The sequence below is a fragment of the Schistosoma mansoni genome (assembly GCF_000237925.1).
Source record: "Schistosoma mansoni, WGS project CABG00000000 data, supercontig 0149, strain Puerto Rico, whole genome shotgun sequence".
Taxonomy (NCBI): domain Eukaryota; kingdom Metazoa; phylum Platyhelminthes; class Trematoda; order Strigeidida; family Schistosomatidae; genus Schistosoma; species Schistosoma mansoni.
This window is the reverse complement of record NW_017386046.1, coordinates 525,919-551,631: the sequence shown is the minus strand read 5'-3', so window position 1 is coordinate 551,631 and position 25,713 is coordinate 525,919. Positions and strand designations below refer to the sequence as shown.

At 33.4% G+C, this 25,713-nt stretch overlaps 1 protein-coding gene across 1 annotated transcript; it reads left to right on the top strand.

Moving 5' to 3' along the window:
• Positions 1-257: 257 nt before the first annotated feature.
• On the top strand, positions 258-25,691 carry Smp_163340 (timeless, putative; the record flags this gene model as incomplete). The annotated part of the gene is made up of 21 exons (XM_018799165.1): positions 258-360; positions 393-664; positions 701-763; positions 2,558-2,659; positions 2,698-2,853; positions 3,816-3,883; positions 3,923-3,991; positions 5,284-5,554; positions 6,199-6,368; positions 9,190-9,476; positions 10,741-10,819; positions 13,301-13,872; positions 14,562-14,754; positions 18,854-19,031; positions 20,508-20,653; positions 20,866-20,951; positions 21,513-21,636; positions 22,716-22,843; positions 23,042-23,558; positions 24,475-24,564; positions 25,519-25,691. The coding sequence occupies 21 exons, from the start codon at positions 258-260 to the stop codon at positions 25,604-25,606; spliced, it is 3,762 nt and encodes a 1,253-aa protein (XP_018646647.1). The 3' UTR covers positions 25,607-25,691.
• Between the last annotated feature and the right edge of the window lie 22 nt (positions 25,692-25,713).

The following is a 25,713-nucleotide window of genomic DNA, read 5'->3' as shown; positions in this document are numbered from 1 at the left end:
TTTAGATACACTCTGGATATAATTGCATGTTGCTGATACTCTCATTGATTCTACACATACTTAATGTATCAAGCTAGTTTACTTTGTAAACTCTCGTTTTAGGTTAGTTACTTTGTAGTTCCAGGTTTTCGTGGTTAGGTTGCTCACAGGTATTGGTATGGTTTAATATCAGTGTACTTATGGTCGATGCATATTTTATCTCAAGACGGACACTATTCTCACTTTGTTAGATTTGGTTAGGTTTTTGATTTTATGCAATGTTGGCCGATCCAACTCTTCGTTATGCGGATATTCAAGCCTGTTGCTCTTGTCTTGGATTTCGTGAGGGTGATACATACAAGATAGATACTGATGCAGAAGGTATGTATGCATGTTATTGAATTCATTTATAGTTTCCATTCGCACTTTATTGCGTTACTTACGAAATGAAACTGCTGAATGTGATATACGACGAGAACTTGGTCAACTCCGCATTGTTTCCAGTGATCTCATACCTCTTCTCCGTTGTTGTAGCGGTAATAAAACATTGTTCGAACTGGTCATTCGTCTTCTTATGAATTTGACTCAACCTGCAATTGTATGTTTTCGTCAAGAGGTACCAAAGGATCGTGATCTTTACAGTGCTTATCTCCAGGTTGATGATTTACTGAAGTCATACAAAAAAGTAGGTGGTATTAAATGTACATGGATAAAACCTTAGGACTTTGCAGACGAAGAGTTGTTCCGGGTTCTGTGCGATTTGGTAGGCAGTTTGTTAGATAGGGTAAGTTGCACTTTGTGTTTGTTAGTTATTATTCATGCCCAAACTTTTCAATTAACTGAATTTTCACCAATAATTGAAATGATATTTCGGATTCTCTGTACATTCATATATATATATATATATATATATATATATATATATATATATATATATTATTTATTAATTTATTTAAACACATAAATATTGGTACAAGGAGGCACCAGATACATATGCGCCTCACAAATCTCATTTGATTTGTGTGAGGGCTGTGATACTGCTCAGGTGCCCGAACTGAAGCAGGTGGTTTTCTTAGGGGGCCACACCCGGAGCCTTTGACCTGAAGGTCTAGTCCACAAGGCAGTGGAGCATCGTGAGGAGATGCAGTCCCATGGTAGCCGGTGATCAATGATTGATTCGTACGCCATTTGTTCCCTCATGATACTGGAGCCCATGTGCACCATTGGTTTGGAATCAGGGTTTTCCAACTCCTCTAGATGGACACTCCACATCCACCAACCCGGTTAAAGCGCCGGACATTCGCTTTTCGTCCTCTCAATTTCGTAAACAACACCCCCGCCACGAGAAGGCAGTGAGTAGGACTTCCCTGGTAGAGGCTATATATTTGCTGGCCATGTGAGAGCATTTCGAGAGGGAGAGCGGACTCTCCCCACTCTCGGCCGTACCAGGGCATTTGGGGGCATATATATATATATATATATATATATATATATATATATATATGGAGAGAGATCACGGAACAAAAAATTTAAACCTCCCTAAACCAGCTTACACGGTTGTACTAATGTTTGTATCACGTGAATCGACTATTGTTATTACTACTCGGGAGGTCAGTGGTTTAAGACATAGATTCTCAGTCATTAGTAGGAAGTTTGAGCATTGTTCCACCTACCTCGTAGAATGATATAATCAAACCCGTAATCCTTTTAGATACGTTATAGCAGTATTATAGTGTATATTTGAGTTTTGTTTTCAAACTGATACCGTAGGAAAATGAGTAAATTGTGTGTGAAATGCTCAGATACAGACTGCCTGGTTGGGGTCCGCGTGATTATTGGAACCAGTGGATGATGTGGCTTAGAATACTTTGTAATAGCGTAAGTTCATCCATACTTTGTCTTCTCCTAAAACCCAAGTTTCTAAATTCCTCATAATGTTTCTATTTCACTAATTTATGTTTTTCGGATCTTGTTTTTGATGCCTAGTCTCTTCTGTTACCATCTCTGCTACTCTGGGATTTTCCTTAACAATTTCATCTCTCTGTCCTAATGGGGTATGGCAACTAGAACATGCGTGTCAGGTTCTATGTTGAGTTTAACTAGATGGCTAGCAAATAAATTACTCATTCCTCATAAGTTCAATGACCTTTGTGATTTGCTTTACTTGTAGTTAAACACACAAACTTATCTTCTTTTCATATGATGGCTGACCAAATAAGTTCATCAGAATAGATAAACACCTTGATCATGTTCCACGATAATCCGCTCCGTATTATTTTTAAGGATGTAAGCATTGATCTTCAAGATTTAGAACGTGCACATGTTTCAAACATTCGGTCATCTTTATCTTTAAAGTATGTGTTGATTATTGTGAAACTATAAGAGGTTCAAGTGAATATCGAAAATAAATCCATCTATTCTACTGGGACTGATTTTCAGGTCATATCTTCTAGTCTTAAAGCACTGGTTTTGAACTTGTAATAAACGACTTATAATTTTGTATCTAATATGCGACTCCCTCTTTATTCAGTTTAATGCTCACGAACTAATTACTTCATACCTTTTATATTATTTTTAGAGTTGGGAGGAAAGGAGTGAAGAAGATCGTCTTCTCATTGAACGTATTTTGATTTTAATACGTAATGTACTTCATATCGCTCCTGATGTTGTTGGCGAGCAGGTAGTTGACTTTGTCATGTTAATACAAATTTACTTCAGCGTACGGACGAAGATGTTTCTGTACATGACCAGATTTTATGGGCAATGCATTTGTCTGGGTGGGATGAACTGCTTTTGTTTCTTGCAAATTCAGATGATGAACGAATGTTCGCTTTTCATACTCTTGAAATCATATCACTGATGTTAAGGGAACAGGTTAGTTTTACTCTATGTAGCAACTCAATTTCAGTCACAGAAAAAGTTCTTTTTTCAAAGAAATCATGTTTGTATCCATATACTTTTAATGTGTACTGGGGACGATAAAATTTCTCAGGATAAACTCTAGTCAAGTGTTCACCAAGAAAATTCTCAATACGATAGTTTTCTTTTGCCTATTTATGGATGAAAGTTTTATTAATTGATGAATAAATGAATGTTTTATTGTTGGCTAGACATAGAGACCTGTATAAAAAGTGTTACATTATATCAACTGAATTTTAAAAAGGCAAATATTTATTGAAAGCTGTCACCTTTTCTTCTTAGTATCAAACGTCTAAGTTATTATTTCACAACTTCTAAAGGGAGGTCTAACAAAGAAATTGTGGATATCTACATCATGAAAGACCAAATATTTTATCCTTTAAGTTTTGCTCAAACATTATAACGGTGAAATGTTCTGAGTTTTTTATAGATGTTTGAGCAATTCAGAAACGAAATCTAACACTGTTAGTCCTCATTTTCTTGTTCGAGGTGATAACCAGTTTCATCTTTGTCCTGTATTCACCATCTTTGTATCCGTAATCTTTCAACTTATAGAGTCATAAGAATTGGGTCAGATCAGTATATTTGGACTGATGAGTCAGTTCGTCGACCGGTTTAAAAGTTCTTAATTTCGGTTATCATCTAGGATCACGGATATTGATCAACTGATATATAATAAAACTTGCCGCTTCTGTTCACGTTGAATAAGGGAACAAAAGATTGAGAACTAAATTGTTACAGAAGCCTTATGTTATTCAGCGAAAATCTAGCTATGACGATTGGTGCATAATAAATAATATTTCGCAATAATTAACTTAAATTTTTTGTAGCTTGTAAGTACAGCTACCATTTGTATGCCATTTATTTTGATTTAAACATCAGAGAATTTATCCAAATATTTCTCTTCATTTCCATAGACACCTGAGCTACTTGCCTGTGCTGGAAACAGAGCAGAAACTAAATCTGAGTTAAACAAGCGGAGAAAGTATGTTTCAGTTATTTTTAATAGAAAATAATGGTGTAGACTTATTGAAAGATTGAAAATTCGGGATGATGCTGAACGAAAGAATTTTCTTTACGCTTGTAACCTAAGGTGAGTAGCTTAATGTTATTGATGTAAATTTATTTCATGTGCTAAGCAATGGCACTATGAATTTTCTGTTTCGTGGTGTTTGGTATTGTATTTAGTCTTTCATCATAAAACTCACTAAAGTTTGTTTATATTGTTCATAATTTTTATTGAAATAAGATAATAACATGGAATGGAAAACCATATCAGTCATAGAACAGTTCAAAAACCACATACAGGTTTTTTATCAGATATTAAGCTAGATTTTCTATATGAAGTCTAGAAGTCTTGTTCGGTATCCAAACCATATCAAGTGGGCTTGGCTTAGAGCAACGTACCGATTGACATTCAAGTACTTGTGTTTCTCAAAAAACATTTCACAAGATATGATTTGTCTTGTGGCTATCAGCGTTAAATATTGTTTACAGTTATTCATTTCTATCTGAACCAGATTTCGTGTTGTACTCGTATAGATAAAACAAAATGGGTGTTGTATAACATTCAGTTTTTAAATGCACTTCACAGTAATATGCATATCATAGTTTTGACTGAATATCTTTTTATATGAAGAAAGACTAGGTAGAAGTGAACCCCATTTTTATCAAGCTATATGAATCTTTGTCTTATTGAACCATATCGTAAACTACTCACCACTCCATTTTTTAAAATATAGTTGTTAAACAATGCTCTCTATAAAATCACCTGTAATTCCATACTTTCAACTAATGTAAACTATTATTATCGTCAAGTAACTTAACATACTAAATGATTGATTTTGTTATCAAACAAAAGCCATTAAGTTTCAATACAAATGCAAAAAATATTACAAAACCTGACAATGAAGCAATTAGAATCAAACTAACTCATTCTCTAGGTACTCGGATATAAACCACACTTTAAGTATAAGGGCTAGTGATACTACTCAGGCGCTCAAACTAAAGTAGGTGGGGCGGGGTTTGAACGAGAGACTCAGTGACTAAGAGTCGAACTCCTCAACCAATGAACCATCGTTACAAAACAATATATGTTGGCTAGCAATAAATGACTGTTAATCATGACATTCACCTAGCGTTCTTTGATGTTTAACCGTAGAAACATCGCCACTAGATTGGTCAACTACATCAACTGTTGGACACTTAACCTGAAAATAAAGTGTTCTAGACGAATAATAGGCTGATAACTTTCTGTAGATATTGTTAATTTTGAAAAAATTTTACAGTATAAGTCGTTTGTTTCCTAGTTACAGATTGGTTTGTTTCATTTTGAAATATATGACGTAATTATGATGACTCTCCAATTTTATTTTATTTGTATAGGCAAGCACGATTTGGTGGTGCTTTTGAATTGGTAAACACACCATCTTTGAGCGAACGTCCACTGATTTACCACCATGATATTACCCATACAGCCCAAATGGCAACTGTAATTTCTAAACAATTGGACAGTTCTGTAGATGTGGTGGATAATGTTGGCATCGTTGAATTAGATGTAGGAAAGCGAAAGTTCCGTAAGCCTAAACATCGTAAACCTTTAGTTGACCGATCAATACATCGGCGTTCCATTTTGGCTGTCCAGTTATATCTTCAGGTATTGGTTTTAAAATACGTTATTCGATTATATTATTTTAGTCTTCAAGTAATAAACTTTTCAAATTGGTGCTTACCTTCAACATATCTTTTTCGCTGTACTCATAAGTTTTTGCTTTGTATTTTCCGTCAGCCATGGATTTCACTCATTGTTGTTCATTTGTTCTCTGAAAAAAGTTTACTGTGTTGTGTTGTTTGTAATGTAGAAATAGGTTCAAACTCTGATTCTTACTCCCCTGTTTTGCTTGTGCTGTTGGTAATCATCCACATCAACCACCAACTTCCACTCAGACTGAAATAACGTAGTCACTTTATAGTTTATCGAACAGTTTAAATTAAGGCTCATTGTTTATGTACTTACTTGTGTAACCTGATCATGATAGAATATACGCGCTCCACTATTATTGCTTCAACAATGAAAAACACGTTTTATTTGTCACAGTACTTTTAAAACTTGTACTACAGTAGTTTATTGATCTGTAAAGTTGTTCATTACTTCAGGAAATCGACTTCCAATCAAAAAGTAACCATTTTGAGTGTTACTGCATCTGCCAAGACCGTAACTTTGTATTTTAAATCGAACATAATAATTTCTATCTTATGATTTTTCAATTGTAATTTTTATATAATCTACAAACAATTTAGGGTTTCTGTTGGCAATTTTTAAAGTTCTGCTATAATCCAATCATGCGCGTTGTACAGTCAGGTTTAACTCGTCAAGCTACTCAGGAAAATGATGAAACTTATTTCCTTTGGACAATGCGATTCTTTATGGCATTTTGTCGAGTTTATCGATTTCGCTCAGACTACATAAGGTATATATTGTTTTACAACTTGTTGAAATGTTAGTAATTCACTAGATAATCTAAATAGTTTTAAGAAATCAAATATTTTAGTAATGTTCCGTAGCTGCTTGTATTTTGACTTATGGTTGTTTTAGCGACACACCAGTTTGTTACTCACAAAACTAGATTGTTTTCAGAAAGGAAAAAGACCGACACTAGTCGATAACTAAATAATGGTCAGTGTTACATTCCCAGTTCTAATGAAGTCATATTAATCAAGTTTGAGATGTGGTCATTACTTTGTGATTGGTATGCCGAACCTTGTCGTACAAAGGGATTCAGTAGTGTTGTCTCCAAAGTCAGTATTACACAACGCTTGTTTAAACGTTTTTGAAGTACCTGTCTCCTGGAGGCTGTAGATACACCTAACTGATCAATTTCAGCAAGTTCGAAACCTAAGGCTTATTAAAATATCCGACAACGAATAGTAATGCATGTAGTCGTATACTGATTGGATCATTATAGGGTGCAAGTAAAATAGTATTGCCTTTTCATTCTTCTCACGATAATAAAAAGCTTTTGGTTACTATTAAGTGGAAATCACATCAGTAATTAGCCTTATATATCGTGTTGTAGATTGTTCCTATAGTTTCGCGAACAGCACATATTTATTGAGCAAGTGGAAAATTTGACTATGGTTATACAAACTAGCTGGTTTATTCCTGATGAGTAGTAGTCACCAATGTACTATTAGTCTAGTTTTCACCCCTCTTATTATAATTAGTAATTTGAAGTTGCGTTTAGGCATGTTAGGATTGATAAATGTATACTAGATTCCGTAACTGCCGTAATATATTTTACGTGGGATACGCTCAGTAACTCATTGTATTTCAATAAGATCTATGGGTGGAAACTTGACTACCAGTTAAATTTTTAAGGAAATCAAGCCTGTAAAGCGATACATTGTACTGCTCGAATTCGTTAAATCTATAAACAGTATGAGTGTTAGTGAAAATATCTGAATATGTCATATATCTAAGAGTAAAATGTATCTTTGTAAAGATCAATAAACACTTGTCTACATTTTTTTGAAAACAGTACAGACTTAGATTATTTAGTAATAATAAAATATTCAAGTTGTTTATAATAACTTAATAGACAACTATTTCAGTTGCTTTCACTCTGTAAATATTTGCTAAACAATCTCTAATTTATCTGAATATTGTTAATATGAAAATCCTTTCTGAAGTAGCCTAATGAGAAGGTCAATATATGGCAATCTGAGGTAACTTGAAGGAACAGTGCATCTCATTGGCCAAGAAATGGATCAATTTTCTAAGAATTAGAGTGGTATATATATATATATATATATATATATATATATATATATATATATGAATTGTATCCGGTAACCCAATACACTCTCTTGTTCACTCTTGTGTTTTCGCTCAAGCAGTCAGACCATTTACCACGATGCGCATTTCTGACTAGTATTGGAGATGGTTGATGATTAGAAGAAAGTTAGGGACGGCCAAACTAAAACGTGACATCAGTTCTTGAAATCACTAACTTCTAGTCCGAGCCATGTTGCTAGATGCAGACTACTTGGTTGGGGTCCGTGCGACTATCGTAACTAGTGGTTGGAGACTGGGTGACATCGCTCAGAATCGACCATAATGGCGTTGGTGTTTACATTCGTTGTCTTGCCCTAAACCGTGAGATTCAAGTTACTTTATACCTTTCTTTCCACGAACTAATTCTTTCTTCCCGTATTATATCCTTATATGTAATCATTCTTTTATATATTACTACCATTGAAGTAACTACTTCTATGAATTTTGTGATCATCTTGTCGTGCTAATGAGGTGTGGCAACTTGGACCAATGCATATATGTGCCTGGTCCTACGTTATAGCTGACTGACTGGGGGGTTAGCGCGTAGCACACTGTGTATTAGTATCAGACTTTGGACACCTCCCGTCACAGTAATTTGAAATGTAAAAGAGTTATTTTATGTATTTGCAATTATTTTATTACGAACTCACCCACCCTGATATGAAATCATGTTTTTACTTTCTATTAAAGTACTGTAAATTGGATTACTATATTACGTGAATGTTTGTTTTTCACAGTAATCTGGGCGGTTATTGATAATACAAATACTATTCAATATCCGATTGTGAATTATATCCTCTTTGTAAACTGTATTTATTCGCATTGGTTACAAAATCCCAGAATGGTGATTAGTGATTATTTAATATTCTTTTATGAAAATGCTTTAGACAATATGGATCAGATTTTTTTAGAAAATTTTTCTTAAATGCACTTTTTTATATGGAAATTAATATTATGAACGCCTTAATATATGGTGATCTATGTATTTATGATGCTTATTATCTTCGTTTTCATTCAATTTGTGTTTGTGTGAAATGATGATGGGTGATGGTCGCCCATTGGAAGCGGTACTTTTTGACACATGCTCAATACTTATTGTTAGGTTATAACCTATTCAGGTATCTTCAAACTGATTAGAACCATCCGACCTTATAAGTTATGAATTATTAAACTCCATAAGTATTCTGAATTAATTGTTTGCTAATATTTTTTTTTATTTTACCTATTACAGATGTAATCTCTTGTCAATATTTAAACAATTCTTGTATTGTTTTTTATTTTGTTCATGAGTAAAATATTTAATCACTTCCTATTTCTATGTTCCATTCTTTAGAGTGTGTCTTTTTTCTTTTCTCATAAAACGTTGTATGCTAATAAGTATCAACAGTTAATTGAAATAACTTTTTCGTTGCTTACACTTTTTTTTCTGTTAATAAATACTGTTATTGTTCCCCTAGCGAAACTCTCAGTGTGCCAATTTTTCATTGGATATATGATCAGGTGATAAATTATAAAGAACATTTAGTTACTAATAAACGTGGTGGCGCTTCAAATCAACGTGCAATGCAAGCAGCTCGACGTTTAGAACTTGCTGTAGCCTGTTATAAAGAATTTCTCACTTGCCTAAATCGTATGCTTCATGTAACTGGAGCAGATAAGACTGTTCAGCCAGGTGATGATGAAACACAAGATGGTGTTGAAGAACGATTACGTTCACAAGCTAATGTTGCTGAGTCGATTATCGGTACATAATGAATCATGCTACATTTATCTAATGAATTGATCAATATTTATCACTGTCCGTATCATTTTATGATTTAATAATAACGAGAATTGCTTTCGTGAATACCATACATTTGAATGTAATAAGATCCCATCACGAAATATGCAGTATTCCTACGACATTTCCGCGTTATAAACACTTAACTTTTTAATAGTTAAACAGTGACTAATTAGTATTTGCATTCATTTTCAAGTGCTTACTGCTAGTCTTATATGGATTCTATGGTACTCGTCTCTCTTTTGTCCAAGGAACAGAGGAAGGAAATATAGGAACCTTCATGATGGTACTTCTTTAGTTTATCAGTAATTCGATTTGCGACTATATGTAAACATTTTATGAAAGCCCGTAAGTATACGTGTTTAGCAGTCATAATGAACTAATTAAAACCAATCTAAAACAGAAACTATAAACGAAATATTTACGTTTAGAAAATTATTGGTCTCGAATTTCGAAGAGGCCTCTACTCAAAGCTAAACCTTAACGTTTGGCGAATATAAAAACTTTATACAAAAGCTGCCATTCATTGTATATTTTAGATTTAGAAATGATCAGAAAGTATTATAAATGTGTATTCTTTGCATACATTCTTAGACACAACAACTATTCTTTCGTTTCGGACTGATTGTAGTTTTAAAGCATAGTTGACACAATCTTATCAATCCATAATCCACTTTAAGTCACATTTCAGTCACTGTTTTATGAGATAATTTTTAAATGATTTATGTATTCCTGTGAATTCGGTATTGGCATACTTTAGTTTAGTTCATCCACTCAGCTGAAAACTGGTTAACAATATGTGATAGTGCAAGTTATCATTTGGCAATTGAAGATTAAAAAGTCTATATGTGAGAATAATGGAAGTTAAATGTGCAGAGTTTAGGGTGGTTTTTCATAACTCTTTTTTGAGATTCGCTTCATGCACCTTTATTATTATATGTGTATGGCTGACTTTGAAACAGTGGAACTGGCATGATGATGGCTATCGATTGTTGTGTTAGTCACAACTTAGGACCCGGTACGTATATACGTCGGTTCAAGTCGCCACACCCCACTAGTACAGAGAGATGGAATTGTCAAGCCAAATCCCAGAATGATAAAGGAAATAACAGTATCAATGTTAATGGAAAAGATTAGGCATCGAAGATACGATTCGAGAAGAAAATATAGATTAATTTTTTATAAACATGTTTACTTTTTACTACGTAGTTTTCACTTTTATTTACAGCTAATGTATTTTATGTTGCTGAATATCAAGAAGTATTCCCAAATCTTTTGAGGGACTACAATGAAATATTTATGTCCAAGTATGTTTAATTCATTTTATCTTGAATAAGATAGTGTCTCCAAAGTCATTTTAGGATCCGTTTAGTAACCATGTATTTAATTTAGTAGAATGGACTTAATAGTTTTATTTATCACATTTTACCTTCGATCCACGTATCAGATTTTACTCAGCTGAGTAATATCAGTAATCTGGTATATAAAGTTATATATACTTGTTGAGTACAATATTTGTGGCTACATATATAGTGTTAAATTCAGTCTAATTAGTAATACTGGATTAAAAACAAACTGAAGTTATTTTTGAAAAGCAAGCAATCCCTTTCCTAAATTTTTATAGATCAATGAGAAGACGGAGTGGACCTGAAAAATGTGATGCATTCGCGCTACACATTTCGGACAATCTGATCACGTATACTTGTCAAGGCATTTTATATGAAAATTAATGATGATCAGTTAAATGAAAGTTCATTTAAACAGTATTATAATTATAAATAAATGCGAGAGGAAATTAATATCGTATGGAAAGAATAAGGAATTATCGCATTATCCTAGGCCATTGAACGACATTACCAGGTTACAGAAAATTGTTTTTGTACACATAATGGAAGTTTTGATTTACGAGCAGCCAAGAGTTCTACAAACCTAAGAATTCGTCCTTGACAATTTCTATACAACGTTTTAAAAGCTGTTTTCATATTAATTCTATGTCCTGTTTTAACTATGTGCTTTGCTATCGATGAACATGGTTTCCTACTTCCCAGGTTTATTGGAACATTTGACACTAACTGATTTTAAAGCTATCTAGGCACATGTTCCACAAATTACACAATTTACTACGGATTGGGCTTGACAGTTTAGCTAACCATTATGCTATTTCATGTGTAAGTGAACCACACATGGATAATAGAGGTCGTAATATATTATTAGGTTTATGAATTTTACGTAATCCCTATGTGTACTCCTCACCATTTTCATGGTTTTGAAATCAGACACAGGAATATCTTGACTTCTAAATATTTTTATGCTCTGAAAAACCTCCGAAGTAGACTAAATATTGTGATCTTCAAACATGGCAAAGGTCCTGGGTTGGTCGTTATAAATAAATGCAACTATAAGGTGAAAATGTTATCTATATTTGGTGATAAAATTCCTGGAGGACGTTCCATCTAATAGTAATGTTAGAAAATTGCGATCCAGAGTAAATTCCAACCTAATGAAGCTCCTTAAAATGAACGGTATAAACAAAGAGGAATTTAATATGCCTAAACCTACCGGTTCTGTACTCCTGAATTTACATGGATTACCTAGAATTCGTAAACTAATATTACCTATTTGTGATGCACCTACACATGAACTAACAAAATGGTTAGCTAAATTGTCAAATTCAGTCCATGATAAATTATGTAAGTTTTCTTTAACAGATACATTTGAACTAACTGATGTTCGTGATGACATTAATACTATAGAAAAGAGTATGCATCCTTTGAATGTAAATCCCCTTTTTTATGAATGTACCTTTAACCAAGACTTGATTTCCTTTGTGACAGTATATTTCGAGTAATTCTCCCTTTTTTCCCCTGTTCGGTCAACACTTTTAAAACAACTACTTTTATTGTGTACTGCCAAAGTGCAATTCACGTTTGAAAGTGAACATCTACAAATTAGTAATGTTACTATGGCTAGCCCTTTGAGACCTCTCTTCGCTAATGTATTTATGTCATATATTGAAAATATGACGAGTTAACTCTGTATGGGAGATAATTAGGTAATATATTAGTCATAAGTAATAAAGATTTTTGTGTTACTCAGTTACTAGATAAACTCAATAGGGTACAAAATAATATCGTGATGACTTATGAGGAAGAAAGTAATAACCAATTGCTCTTTTTAGAGAGACTTTTAAGTCTAAGGAAGAATTAAAACTATAAAGGCGGTTTGTATCTAGGATACCAACCTGGACTGGTCAATCTTTAAATTTCTACTGTTTCTGTCCATTAAAACACAAGCGAGGTATGGTAAAGTGCCTCTTTAACAGGACTCAAGGAGTATGTACAACAAATACGGGTGAAGAAGATTCGAAATTACTCACTGATACATTGATATCAAACGGTTACTCACTAAAGTTTTTAAATAGATGCAAAAGTCAGTCAAGATTAAAACCTTCCTTTATTTCTGCTCCGAAGTGAAGTGTTTATATTTCTCTACCATTTAGAGGTTAATCTAACAGTAAAATCTTAAGACAGACTAAAAGCAGCCATATATATATATATATATATATATATATATAATGTCGATAAAATTACTGCTTTATCAGGAACTCGGTATTGAATAAACATGTCCAGTAAACTGAAATTTATAACATGCGTGCTCCAAACCAATGAAGTAGTGAATAATCAATCTGTTATTTTAGTCTCTGTTATCAATCAATATACTGTCTTTGTTGTTACAGGTTTCGCGATAAGCTAATCTCTATTAAAATATCATGATTTCTTCTCTTCTAGAGACTATTTGCGTGATTTGGTTGAAGGTTCTCACTTATTTATAACTTTACTTTCCAACAAGATCTGCGGTAGCAATAAAAAAATTATTGTTAAACGTCGAAGAGTTCACCGAATGAAAAAACGTTCTTCTAAAGCTAAAAAGGAAACTCGTAAAAAAGCCATTCTAAATCAGGAACCTGAAGATGTGAGAATTAGCCGTCTCAAACAACAATGGTCTAATCAGTTAGAAGGTCCCTTAATAGAGATTTTACTTGGAACAGCATATCAAGAGAGTGAACAGGATGAAAGTGATGATGAAATGAATGATACAAGACTCTTCGATGCAACTACAGGAAACAGTGAAGATCAACAGTTGAAATCGGCCATCCGTCGAGTTCAAGCTGCTTTATTTGCGGGTTCAGCTAAAAGAGCCTTATCAATGGCTAAGAGAATGTGGCGTCTTTGGCCAGAAGTTGCTCCAGTTTCAATTGAGGAAGATAATTCAGCCATTGATGCTGGGCGTGCTGCAGGATTACGGCCTGAATGCTTGAATGTATTAGGGGCTTTACAGCAAATTCATATGACTGAACTAGGTTCGTTCTTTGAATTCTTGTGATATTATTATTCTCACTCTATTGTTTTTATGGTTCTTTGAATTACAACCAAAGTACCTTATTGATATGTCTTTGTTGGGATTAGAGCAATGCGACTAACTTATTTAAAAATATCCGACCATATACAGTTAATCGCGTATTTTATATAAATATGAACTAGGTGACAAACGTTTATTTATTCTAGTACCTATATATCATATCTTCACAGAGACTGGGTCGTAAAAACATAGAGGTTTTCGGTGTATAACATGGCTCCATGGTATGAAGGATATTTCTTTAGGATTACGATCTATCGGTCCATCACGACTATCTTGTTAAGGTACCAGAAACGGTGCAACTTCATTGACTTGGGACCGTTGTCAGATATGATGTAGAATAAAAGTGGGTGGAGATCCTGTCATAGTTTTTCTTTACTCAAGTGAGATGAACTCACTCGACTTGGTATTTTCTTGGTAATATTACTAAATGAGTTGTACTTTTCTAGTCTATTTATTCATAGAACACGACATTTCTCTCTTACTTTTTTTCACAATGTTACCACTTTATCAGTGTGGTCATTTCTTTCTGACAATCTATTATACTAGAATTTACCTACTATAAATAATATGTAAGTTCTGTATTTAATTATTATCCAAAATTAACCTGTTTATTTCCTTCTTACATTTAAGAGGAAGAAGAAGAAGAGCAGGAGGCACTGAATAATTCTTCATCGAATAGTAGTGATGGTGATGACCTTTACAACGAAGAACTTGGCATAAGTGATTCAAATGATGAACTAGTTACTACTGAAAAAGAAGTAGTCCTAGACTTCAGTGCTTTTATGCTTAAATTTGTTCATCCACGTGTTGTACATGCTTACACGTAAGTTTTCACCGTTTCCTTGAACTAAGGACAATATCGTTAGCTGTACAAAAATATTTGTTTCAAGTGGGATATAACGTAATTTGCTTCATTCTCGTACCTGATAATGAACAAATAGAGTCATATTCAGTACTGACAAGTTATAATTTATTATTTAGTTAATCCAAATCAAAGTTTGAATGATATATTATATAGAACTATCAAGTATAATTATTCAATATAATTTTGGTCTATCGCTCGCAATACTGCTCTATAGTGTTTGATACTTAAAATTAAATAATACTTATTGAAATTCATTACTGAATGAGGAATAGAATACTAAAGACTGAAATATTTTTGTTCTTTTTACCAGACTGAAATAACATATTGAAAATAGATATGTCAACGAGATATAGTAGTAAATATCAATGTCTGGAACAAATAGCTGTTGGACGTTTCAGTCATGTGATGAAATAAACAATTTGTACGAGTATTCGTCCATAGTTGAACAAATATTCCGACGAATTGAACAGTGAATATATGGAAGATATTGTGTGTAAAAATTACACTTGAAATAGTTTCAGCGATTGTAATTTCAATAATTCCATTCAGTCAGCTACAACGTAGGACCAGGCACTTATATGCATCGGTCCAAGTTGCCACACCTCATTAGCACGACAAGATGATCACAAAATTCATAGAAGTAGTTACTTCAATGGTAGTAATATATAAAAGAATGATTACATATAAGGATATAATACGGGAAGAAAGAATTAGTTCGTGGAAAGAAAGGTATAAAGTAACTTGAATCTCACGGTTTAGGGCAAGACAACGAATGTAAACACCAACGCCATTATGGTCGATTCTGAGCGATGTCACCCAGTCTCCAACCACTAGTTACGATAGTCGCACGGACTCCAACCAAGTAGTCTGCATCTAGCAACATGGCTCGGACCAGAAGTTAGTGATTTCAAGAACTGATGTCACGTTTTAGTTTGGCCGTCCCTAACTTTCTTCTAATCATCAACCATCTCCAATACTAGTCAGAAATGCGCGTCGTGGTAATCGGTGTTTAGGCATGCATAACACGTGGCCCGACCATCTCAGTCGATGAAGATGTACAACCTGATCGTCTGATTTACCATCAATTCTTAATACCCTGCGTCTAACCTCACTATTACTTACCCGGTAATCCCAGCAAATGCTGGCAATATTTCTAAGACATCTGTGACCACATACTAGTAAATTACGAGTATCTTCTGCTCTTAATGGCCACGTTTCGCGACCGTAAAGTAGAACAGAACGAACTGCCCTCAGTATACTCTTCCCTTAATTCATGGACGGATATCTCGTCTTCACCACAGGTGATGTAAGTTGGCAAAAGCCAAACGAGCCTTTTGAATCCGTGCAGAGATTTCGTCAGACACCAACCCATTAGGGCTAATCAGACTTCCAAGACAAGTGAAGTCGTCGACGCGTTCGACTACTTCACTCCCTATCCTTAGTTCAGGTGATGACGTAGGCCTGTCCTGAAGCAACAACTTGCATTTAGGTGGGGAGAAACGCATCCCAAACATCCTGGTATTGTTACTCAGTGCTACCAAAAGACTCTTCATTTTATCAGCGTCTTCACCAAACAGGACTATATCATCTGCGTATTCTAAGTCGATAAGTGGACCTTCGGAGGGAGATCAATTCCTGAAAATCCAGTCGACGAGAATGTTATTTCCAGTAGTAGGTCTATAATGAAACTAAACAAAAATGCAGATAGTGGACAGTCTTGTCGGACAGCACCTAAGGTTTCAAAATCAGATGACAGTTCGTCATAGGCTCTGACTCGACTAATAGTGTTCGACTAAAGAGTCTTCACAAGATTTATATACTTCTGAGGTACACCTTTCAGTGGCAGGCACTGCCACAGAACCTATTGGTCTAGAGTCAGATACTGCTTTTAAGTCAAGAAAAACTATCATTGTCGGACGCCAATAAGCATGTCTGTGTTCTAGAACCTGATGAATAGTGAATATGTGGTCGATGCAGCCACGACCAGATCTGAAGCCAGTCTGATTTTCTCGTGTTTGTAGTTCATGAGTCTTTGTTAGGCGTCCGATAATTATTGAGGCAAGTATTTTAGATGCTATATTAGTCAAACTAATCCCTCTGTGGTTATCACAGAATGAATTTCACCCCTTCCTATATATTGAGGCAATCAACGATTGTGACCAGTCAGATAGGATTACGTCCAACTCCCGGATTTTAGCTAAAGTATTAGTCAACCTAACCGCTACAGCCTTTTGAACTTCAAATAGAGTTGAGGGACCTACTTCAATGTTCTATTCAGACTATTTGGGAATGGTGGGTAGTTGTAGAGTAGCTGAAGGCTGGCTAAACTGTTCTCTAAAGTGTTCCGCCCATCGTTCTAAACGTCTGGGCTGAGAGCAGATAAGAGTATCTTCTTTTTGGGAGATCGTCTCGCTTACACTTGACTTCTTAATTCCAGTTTCTCTTATTAGTCTGAAGAGTTGTCTGGTGTTGCCTACAGTCTCTGCCTTTTCCATCTTTTTTGCTTTCGTTGCCCACCACTGCTCACAATCGTTCCTTAAACTTTTGGTTAACTTACATCTGATTTGTTTTCGCTCTTCGTCGTGTTCAGAGCCTGATGGGATGAGTTTACGAGAATCAATCAATGAAATAGACTTAGAAGAAATCCATTGGTTTTTTGGAACCCTTTGGTTTAAATTACTAATAGATGTCACTGGTGTTTCCACAGCTTAACCACTAAGCCGGTATTTCGCGCGCGAGACTGATAGGTCTTGGGTCCGAATCTTGCGAGGCGGGATCGTGGATGCTCACTGCTAAGGAGTCTCACAATAGAACGAAACGGCCGTCCAGTGCTTCCAGGTTTTCCGTGGTGGCCTAGCTTCAAATAACTTATGATTTCAACTATATAAAATTACTAAAATCTCCATAAAACTCTCTTCTGATATTATTATTATTTCAAATGTAAATTTTACACAATGTTTGAAATAAACAATATTTATATTTTAATTGATGGGAAAATAACAGCTTCACAAGGTATTCACTGTTGTAACAACAATGCAGTGCATATATTATGACAAGCCCTCACGTAAAATCTGCGAATAGCATGCAGTTGTAATTAATTAATTAATTGGATGCAACTCATTAGCCAAATACAAACATACATGTTCAGTTTTTAGTTAAACTTATTCACAGTTTAGTTAGTAGTGCTCATCGGTAGTCCTAATCTAAATAGATCCAATAGGATTTGAAGCTCCAATGCAATGGTCAAATATTGGTTACTTTGATCATCTAGTCACCTCTGCACACCTTTTCATAGGTTTAATGTATCAATAGTGATTCAAGCTTCATGTTATTTTTTGTTCCTTATATGTTAATTGGTTCTCCACTTAATAGGGTTTTTTTCTGTTTTCAAAGGTCTTTGAATAGAAAACTAAGTAACGTTGCCCCTGCTCATAATATTAACTAAATAAAACTCAAGACTGTTTATTTCTATTAAGAAAAGTAGATAATAGTCCCTGTCAAGTGTTGATGTCCTCTATTATGTTCCATTCTAACATAATTCAATTATCGCCACTTATAAAAATCACTATACTGTTATCAGTGAAATAAATGATCACATTTTATGAATTTGCTAAACATTATCACTTAAGTGTCCAGATGTCCAATTGTAAAACAGAAACTTTTCTTGTCTTTTAATTACATCCAGAACTGACGTACACTTTGTAGTGAGTTTATCAATAATTTCGTTATGATATTGTATTCAAGTAAGACCGATTAGAATAATGATGATATTGAGCTGTAGAATTCAGAGTTTGACATACAATAAATCATAACTAAAATTCTTGCTAATACCGTACGTAGATGGACAGATCTGTATCTGATTGTCATATTTACGTGTATTTAAGTTCAAGCTAGTGTCACGGGGAAGAAAAAGAGAAAAGTTGTTTTTGATAATCCAAAAAATGTTTGGTATGATTATTTTTAGTGTTTAGTGAATGTGATTGTTTTGATATTCTTATATATAAGTATTACAATCCGTTTGTGTAGCCAATTAATGAATACTATCTACATTACTTAGTTTACTTTTAGAGGATTACGATAATAATCCTGAATCAGTTAATCGCGCAATTGTACATACTATTCATCGATTGGCTGTAAAAGAAAGATTAACTGGTTGCTTTTTTCAATTACGCTTATTTCGAGTATTTCAGAAATTTTTACATGATCGTGCTTTAGCTACTTCGCCAGAATTTAAAGTGAGTATATAATGACCATTTTTATGTGGAAGTCACTTTTGTACAGTATATGTTTTCGCTGTTATATTACTTATTACAATCAACTTAGGCAATCTTTTATTCAACATTTACGATAATATTTATTTCGAATAACCAAGAGGATAAAAATTATTTAGATATGTTTGTGTCTCAAAAACACACCTCTATGTAGCGTTAGATGCTTGAGTTTTTATGGGTGAAGTATTTTATTCAGTTTCGATAAGAGTCTGGTGTTTGAAAGTTCTATTGTATTATTGGCAGCTTGTTTATAGAAAGTTTGAAATTGTATTTTATGGATTGATGTCACTAGCGTTAGTAACAACATAAGAAGTTATAAACCAAGCTTAACAGTTGCTACAATGGTTACCAAAGTCAATATCGACAGTTTCATAAAAGTATCATTTGTCTTTTTAACAGAACTATGGCTCAGTGATTTCAACACATAATTTAGACTATTAGATTGAGGGTTCAAACGTGTCTTCATGAGTTCTCTAACCTTAATACTAAGATTTATCTTTAACCCGAGTATACTATTTTGTTTTTGATTATGGAACTTTATTACTCATTATAGGTGTCTGTCTGCTTTCATACAATGAAGCATTTCCTTATTCGATATTGTGGATGATCATTTAGCTGTTGACACAGTTATTTAATATAGCATTCCTCACTTCAGCTGCTGAACTTTGAATAAAAGACTTCGATAAGTATAAATAACCTTCCTCAAAACGTACAGGCGATGAGTAATAATGGTTCTACAATTGCATTTTTATGTTTCCTGTTCTAATTCACAACCCAGTCATAACTGGCTAAGTAACAAATCCTCTTTCCTATACATTATCCTTAATTGAACGATTAACTATTTTCACATGGGATGGTTTTTTGAATAGACATTACGATGTTAGACTACTAAAATAGGTTTCATTCCTCAGTGTTAATTTGTTTATATGCTAAGCTTTCAACTGTACCTGTTTTGAACGGTACGGTGTAGAGACAGACCAAACGAACTTGCGTTCAAAACAACCATTTCATTTTATTAGGCCTCTTTGTCTACTGGCTACTTGTGTTCAACCTTTCCTACCCTATTATATCGCTTCGGGATATAACACCCATAATTAGATTGGTATACACCGTGTTCATAAAGAGTTGTTGTTTTTGAAAGTGTTTACTTTTTCATATTTTTCTGAATGAATGATTTTAAGAGAATTTGTTTCACTAAAATTATTTTGATTTAATTGATACTTGTTATACTTATTTAGGATGATAGTTGAGAAATATGAGTCGTTTATTAAAGTCTCATATAGTCATCTTTATCAGTCATCTACAACGTAGGAACAAGCACATATATGCATCGGTCCAAGTTGTCATACCTCATTAGCACAACATCATCTTTATCAGTAATTCATGTTACAAATTGAATTATTAGGTTTTTGTTGTTTTTTTCCTGTTATAATTTATCAGGAATTAGCCAATCTCATTAAATATATTTTAAGAAAATTCTTTGAAGCTGAAGAGAGAAACAATTATATTCTAATTGAAACTCTTTTCTTTAAAACTCCTAAAGAAAGTTATGAGACAGTCCAAGGATATGGTACTTTTGAGAGCAAGTAAGTTAACACTATTTATATATCATACATGTTTGTACCTTAACTTATGTTGGAAATACAGTCTACAATATCATAGGAAAAATAACAATTTTCCTCTCGTGAAATGGTATAATCGTTTCCGTTTGTTTGCTTATTCCCACTTATTTGTTCACGTTAACAGTTCGGCTACAGTAAACGAATTATTTCTTAAAGAATTCAAAATTTTTTTACAGTAAGAAGACTATTCACTGGACCAGTGAACATGATAAAGAATTAACTCAGCTATTTGAAGCTTATCGTCATGACCCTGTACCTTCTGGTATGTTATTTATTTCTTGATAAGATTCTCGAACAAAATGGGTTTTCTTATTCGTATTCCATGTGTAGGTTTTCTTTTGTTAGCTAATTTATTAAGAATATTTTATTTACATTGGATGGTATAGGGAAATGATAATAATTTGGATGTATATAATCCGTTTAGGCCAGTATGTTGTTGGAAACAAGTAATGCAATTCTGAAAACATTCAGCCAAACCTAGTTAGTTATTCATGATTAGAAATTGTATGTGGTTCTACATGTGAACACTGTCTATCATAAAAACAATGTTAATTAAAGCAGGAACAATGAATGTAGCAGTGATTTATTTCTTTGGCGAATTCTGTTCAACAGTTGGTTACAATCTGAAAACAATTAGTTATTTAGAAAGCGGTACAATATACCTCCTCTTTGTGGAAAAAGTTTTGATTGAAGTTAGATTCGAAATATAGATGTAGATTAATCGAAGGCTATGATTGTAATGGAATGAATAAGTTTTCATAATCACATGTCTTTTTGATGGGATGAAACAAGTGTTTTTCTCTTTCTAAAATTAATTTAATAGGTAACGATTTAGCTGATCTATTAGTCAAATATTTTTCCGATTCCAGTAAAACTCGTCGACAAATTGTTGCTAGATTGATTACATTGGGCTTGATTACATCACTGAAACAACTCAAAGAAATTACGTTAGTTAATTTATTATTTTCCTCTAAAATATTTGTTTTGTTATTTTATTCTGAACAAACAACAACCTAATACTTCGTGCATATTTAATCAACACTAAGAGACACTAAGCTAAAATAATATTGGTCACCACTCAGTGATCGGTTAATTGTAAATATCACAGTCGTACATGAGACGAGTCACCGCCTGTGTAGTTTAGTAGTACTATTTTAGATTATAAGGCTGGATAAGTTCAAACCCCACATACAACATCAACATTCTCAGTTAACTCTATCATGTCTTTACATTAGTTAAGCAGCTTTGATTCAGTTAACATTATGTCTCTAAATTTAGTTTCATTTGTAGAAGTATTAATAACAAGTTATAAAATGTTCGGCAGGATTATGAGGATAATAGGTGCGAATTTTTTCTGATAATACACGAATTAAAATTAAATATAATAGGTCCTTCCAAAACTTTATATTTCATTCACTGTGGAATATCAGAAGGTAGTAATTGGGCTACGACTACAAAGTATTGACATTTAGTAAAAAAAAACCACTCTTTACATACATGTCTAAGTAGCTTAAAATTAAAATCGTGTTGTTTATTGATTGATTGAATATACAAGTAGGAGCAGTTTCGATTAAATCGTTTAATTTGGCAGATAGTCGGATAGGAAAGACCGTACTAACTTCCCTTTTGCATAAATATTAGATTGCATTATATGAATCTGCAGTGCTGTTTCTAATGAACACCAAAATGCAAAATTCTCGAAGCAGGTGAGAGAATGACTGATTATTGAAATGGTGAACGTAGATCAAATTTCAGAATTAAATGGCATATTCGTGTATATTGAGTAAGGTTGCTTTTTTATAGGACGGATGATTTGTCTTTAAAACATTTTCACGCACATGCTTTTGCTCTAATATGTTCATTTCGGTGCAAATAGGCAATCAATCGAATTTTTTATACTTTAAGTACTGCTAATTACTTTTAAGGAATTTGATTTAGAAAATATTAGAATTTTTATGTATAAGTTCAACACCTTTGAATTCCGTATAACGCAAACCATAAAATTCATTATTGATGAACATTTTAGAGTTCGTCCCCCTAAACCTCTTAGTGGACGAAATCGACGTTTGCTCAACAATGGAGAATCCAGTGAGTGGACTGAACAGGAGATAGCTCGACTAAGAGACATAGTCGAGTTACACAAAGGTTCAAAAAGTAAGAATCCATATCATCTATACAGTTTTTAAGCTTACATTTACAGTGTTTTTCACTCGTGGTACTTTTCATTTTAAGGTCTATGTAAAGTTTTTACCAAAATAAAATGTATACTTCTAATATTAATTGTAAATAAAACTAATTGTCCATTCTTAACTTTTATTGTGTTTCGTGATTTATTTTTACGTCTACTTTTAGATATGCTAACTGAAATCATGAATGAAATAAAGGTAGACCATGATTTAGCTGTTCAACGTTGTTTGGAACAAGAATTAATTATGGATGAAAATCAATCGGGCAAGTATATTCCACCTATTCGTGCCAGACGTGTAGTAGCTGCTAAAATTCTTGAACTTGGTCTAGTGGATAATGAGAATCAACTTAAAAGAGCTGTCTATAAAAGGAAACCTGAAAAAATGCAAAATGTGGATATGGATGTTTCAAAAGGATCAAAGAAAAGCAAGAGTCGCAAGAAAAAACCTTCTTCATCAACATCAGATGATGAACGATCTATGAATTCATCATATGAAGAAGAAGCAAGTACTTCACACAGCTCAGATTCAGAAAATAAAACAAATAAAAGTACCAGTCCTGAATATATTAATCAGTTGGTTGAATCAGATAGACCATCTGATCAAATGGAACACATTACCTATGTGAATCATACTCAAGATGATTATATCTCTGGAGCAGTTTCTCCAAACTCAGAATTAGGGTAAATGTAGATCTAATAACATTGTATCATGTACACATAGTTATACGGTGTTCAAAAATGTCATAGTGGCTGTTTGTTTTTATGTTTATAAAACTCCATTATGAAAAAACCATTAAAAATTAGGCAGTGTGTAAACTGGGATATGATGTCCATAAGTTTGCGTAAACGTTTACTCATAAGTACTAGACTGTATAGAATTTCCTTAGATATTCAGTTGAGTTTCTCGTATCTCTAATTCATCATCCCACTCCGGAGCTGGTATGAATGTGACTCTTGAAAAACAATCAGTTGCTGAAATAAATAACAATACTGGTTGTTTTATGTAAATGAGGAAACGTTGAAAAGGCATCCCTTGACAGTTATTTTTATGATAATTTTTCGTTTATAATTTTACTGTTTTACACACGAGTTTCCCTGTGCTTACATATAAGCTCTGTGAAATGATCATCGTAATTCTAAAAATTTCAAACAGATAAAAACAAGAAAGTGCTTCTCTAGTACATGAACAAGAGTAAACATCGCTTCATAGAACTAAAATAAGATGTGCGTTGGTTAATACAGAACCCAACTATTATGTATGGTTTCTACATCTATGGTGCACGACTTCTTCCTGATTCAATTGTTGATATTAAATCTAGTAATAATTTCCCTACATCAAAGTGTGTTAATGGAAATCGCTTATTTGAAGTCGAATCGCAAGTTGGTATTCAGTAGTATCTACTTATGGAACGAAACGTTAACCAGATAATAACGTCAATTACCAAATATTCATTTCATGATCAAAATAAGCACTGACTGCCAGAGTTTGATTTTGATCCTTATTCTACTACACTTTAGAACTCTATTCTCGGATATGCTCATGCTGGGGGATTGAAATATAACATTTTCTATTCTGTTTACTCTATATTTCACAAAGGTCTCCGAAAATCCCAGTTCAAAAGAGAAGGCGTCTATTGTCCTCAGATGATGAGAATGAAGACGGTCATGATACTTATCATTCAGAGTCGTAAGTATTCCAATTATATGGTTTTGTGTCCACATCATTTATCCTTTAACGTATTTTTCTGAACAAATTGTACATGTTTAAACCAGTGATAGGTTCTTAGGGAAAAACCGGAGACTGCATAACAGTGAATCTTACATATTCTTGGAATTAATTGGCTTTATTTCGCGTTTTGGATATAATTAATTTGAATTCGTACACCTTTTTATCAGTAAAAAAATCTTTAAAGTTATTAAGGTATTAAATCATTTTGATGACTGTCTCAACTCAGAACTAAATCTTAATATTGATATTTTTTGTCCCCTGGCTTAACTGATACTCATGACAAGTGAAAGTTGCTTAATTGTTTCGCTCGATGAGAGATCATATAATACATGAAACCTTTCTGTTATACCTTGGGATGCTTGAGTGGATAACGTTGCGTGCTTGTCACTAGTCTAGAACAATGAACTTTTGTCACAGTAGTATTGCTGAAATTTCACCATAAATCTAAACAAGCCAAAATTGTATATACAAAATGAACTTATGAGATCTTTTCTTCTAACATGGTCTTAATTTCCAATATTCTAAATCGTTTATCCTGCGCTTTTACTCTCAACAAACTTAATTCTGTTCCCATATTTCCTCCTAATTACATTTCCACATTTTACGCAACCCTTTCGCACAACTATTAATCTTGAATATTCAAGCTCTTAACAATTACACTTGGAGTTTCTTAATAAGAATAAAATTCATGCTTTTGTTTATTTTGCTTCCTTGTTTTTATGATTACAGTATTATGAGTTTTTTTTAACTTAATATCTTAGATCTGTGTGTAAAACCACAATCCTTAATTTAACAAGTTTATTAGGATTTGTTTTGTCACTGCTAAATATATATGTGCTGTTGATTTGTGTTACTTTTTACATCCTGATTGTGTTTTTTTAAGAAAGTTTTTTTCTTGTTTTGGAAATATAGACAAATGGAAATACGACATCCTAAGAATGATGAACATGTTGGGGGTGTATTTCGTAGAGTGAAAATATTATCTTCAGATTCTGAATAAAATGAAATTATTTATTATCTCTTAATTACATACTTTTTCATTATTCCTATGTACTTCTTAAATAAAAAAAATTCACCTAATAAGGAAAAAACCGTTTTCTTCTGGCC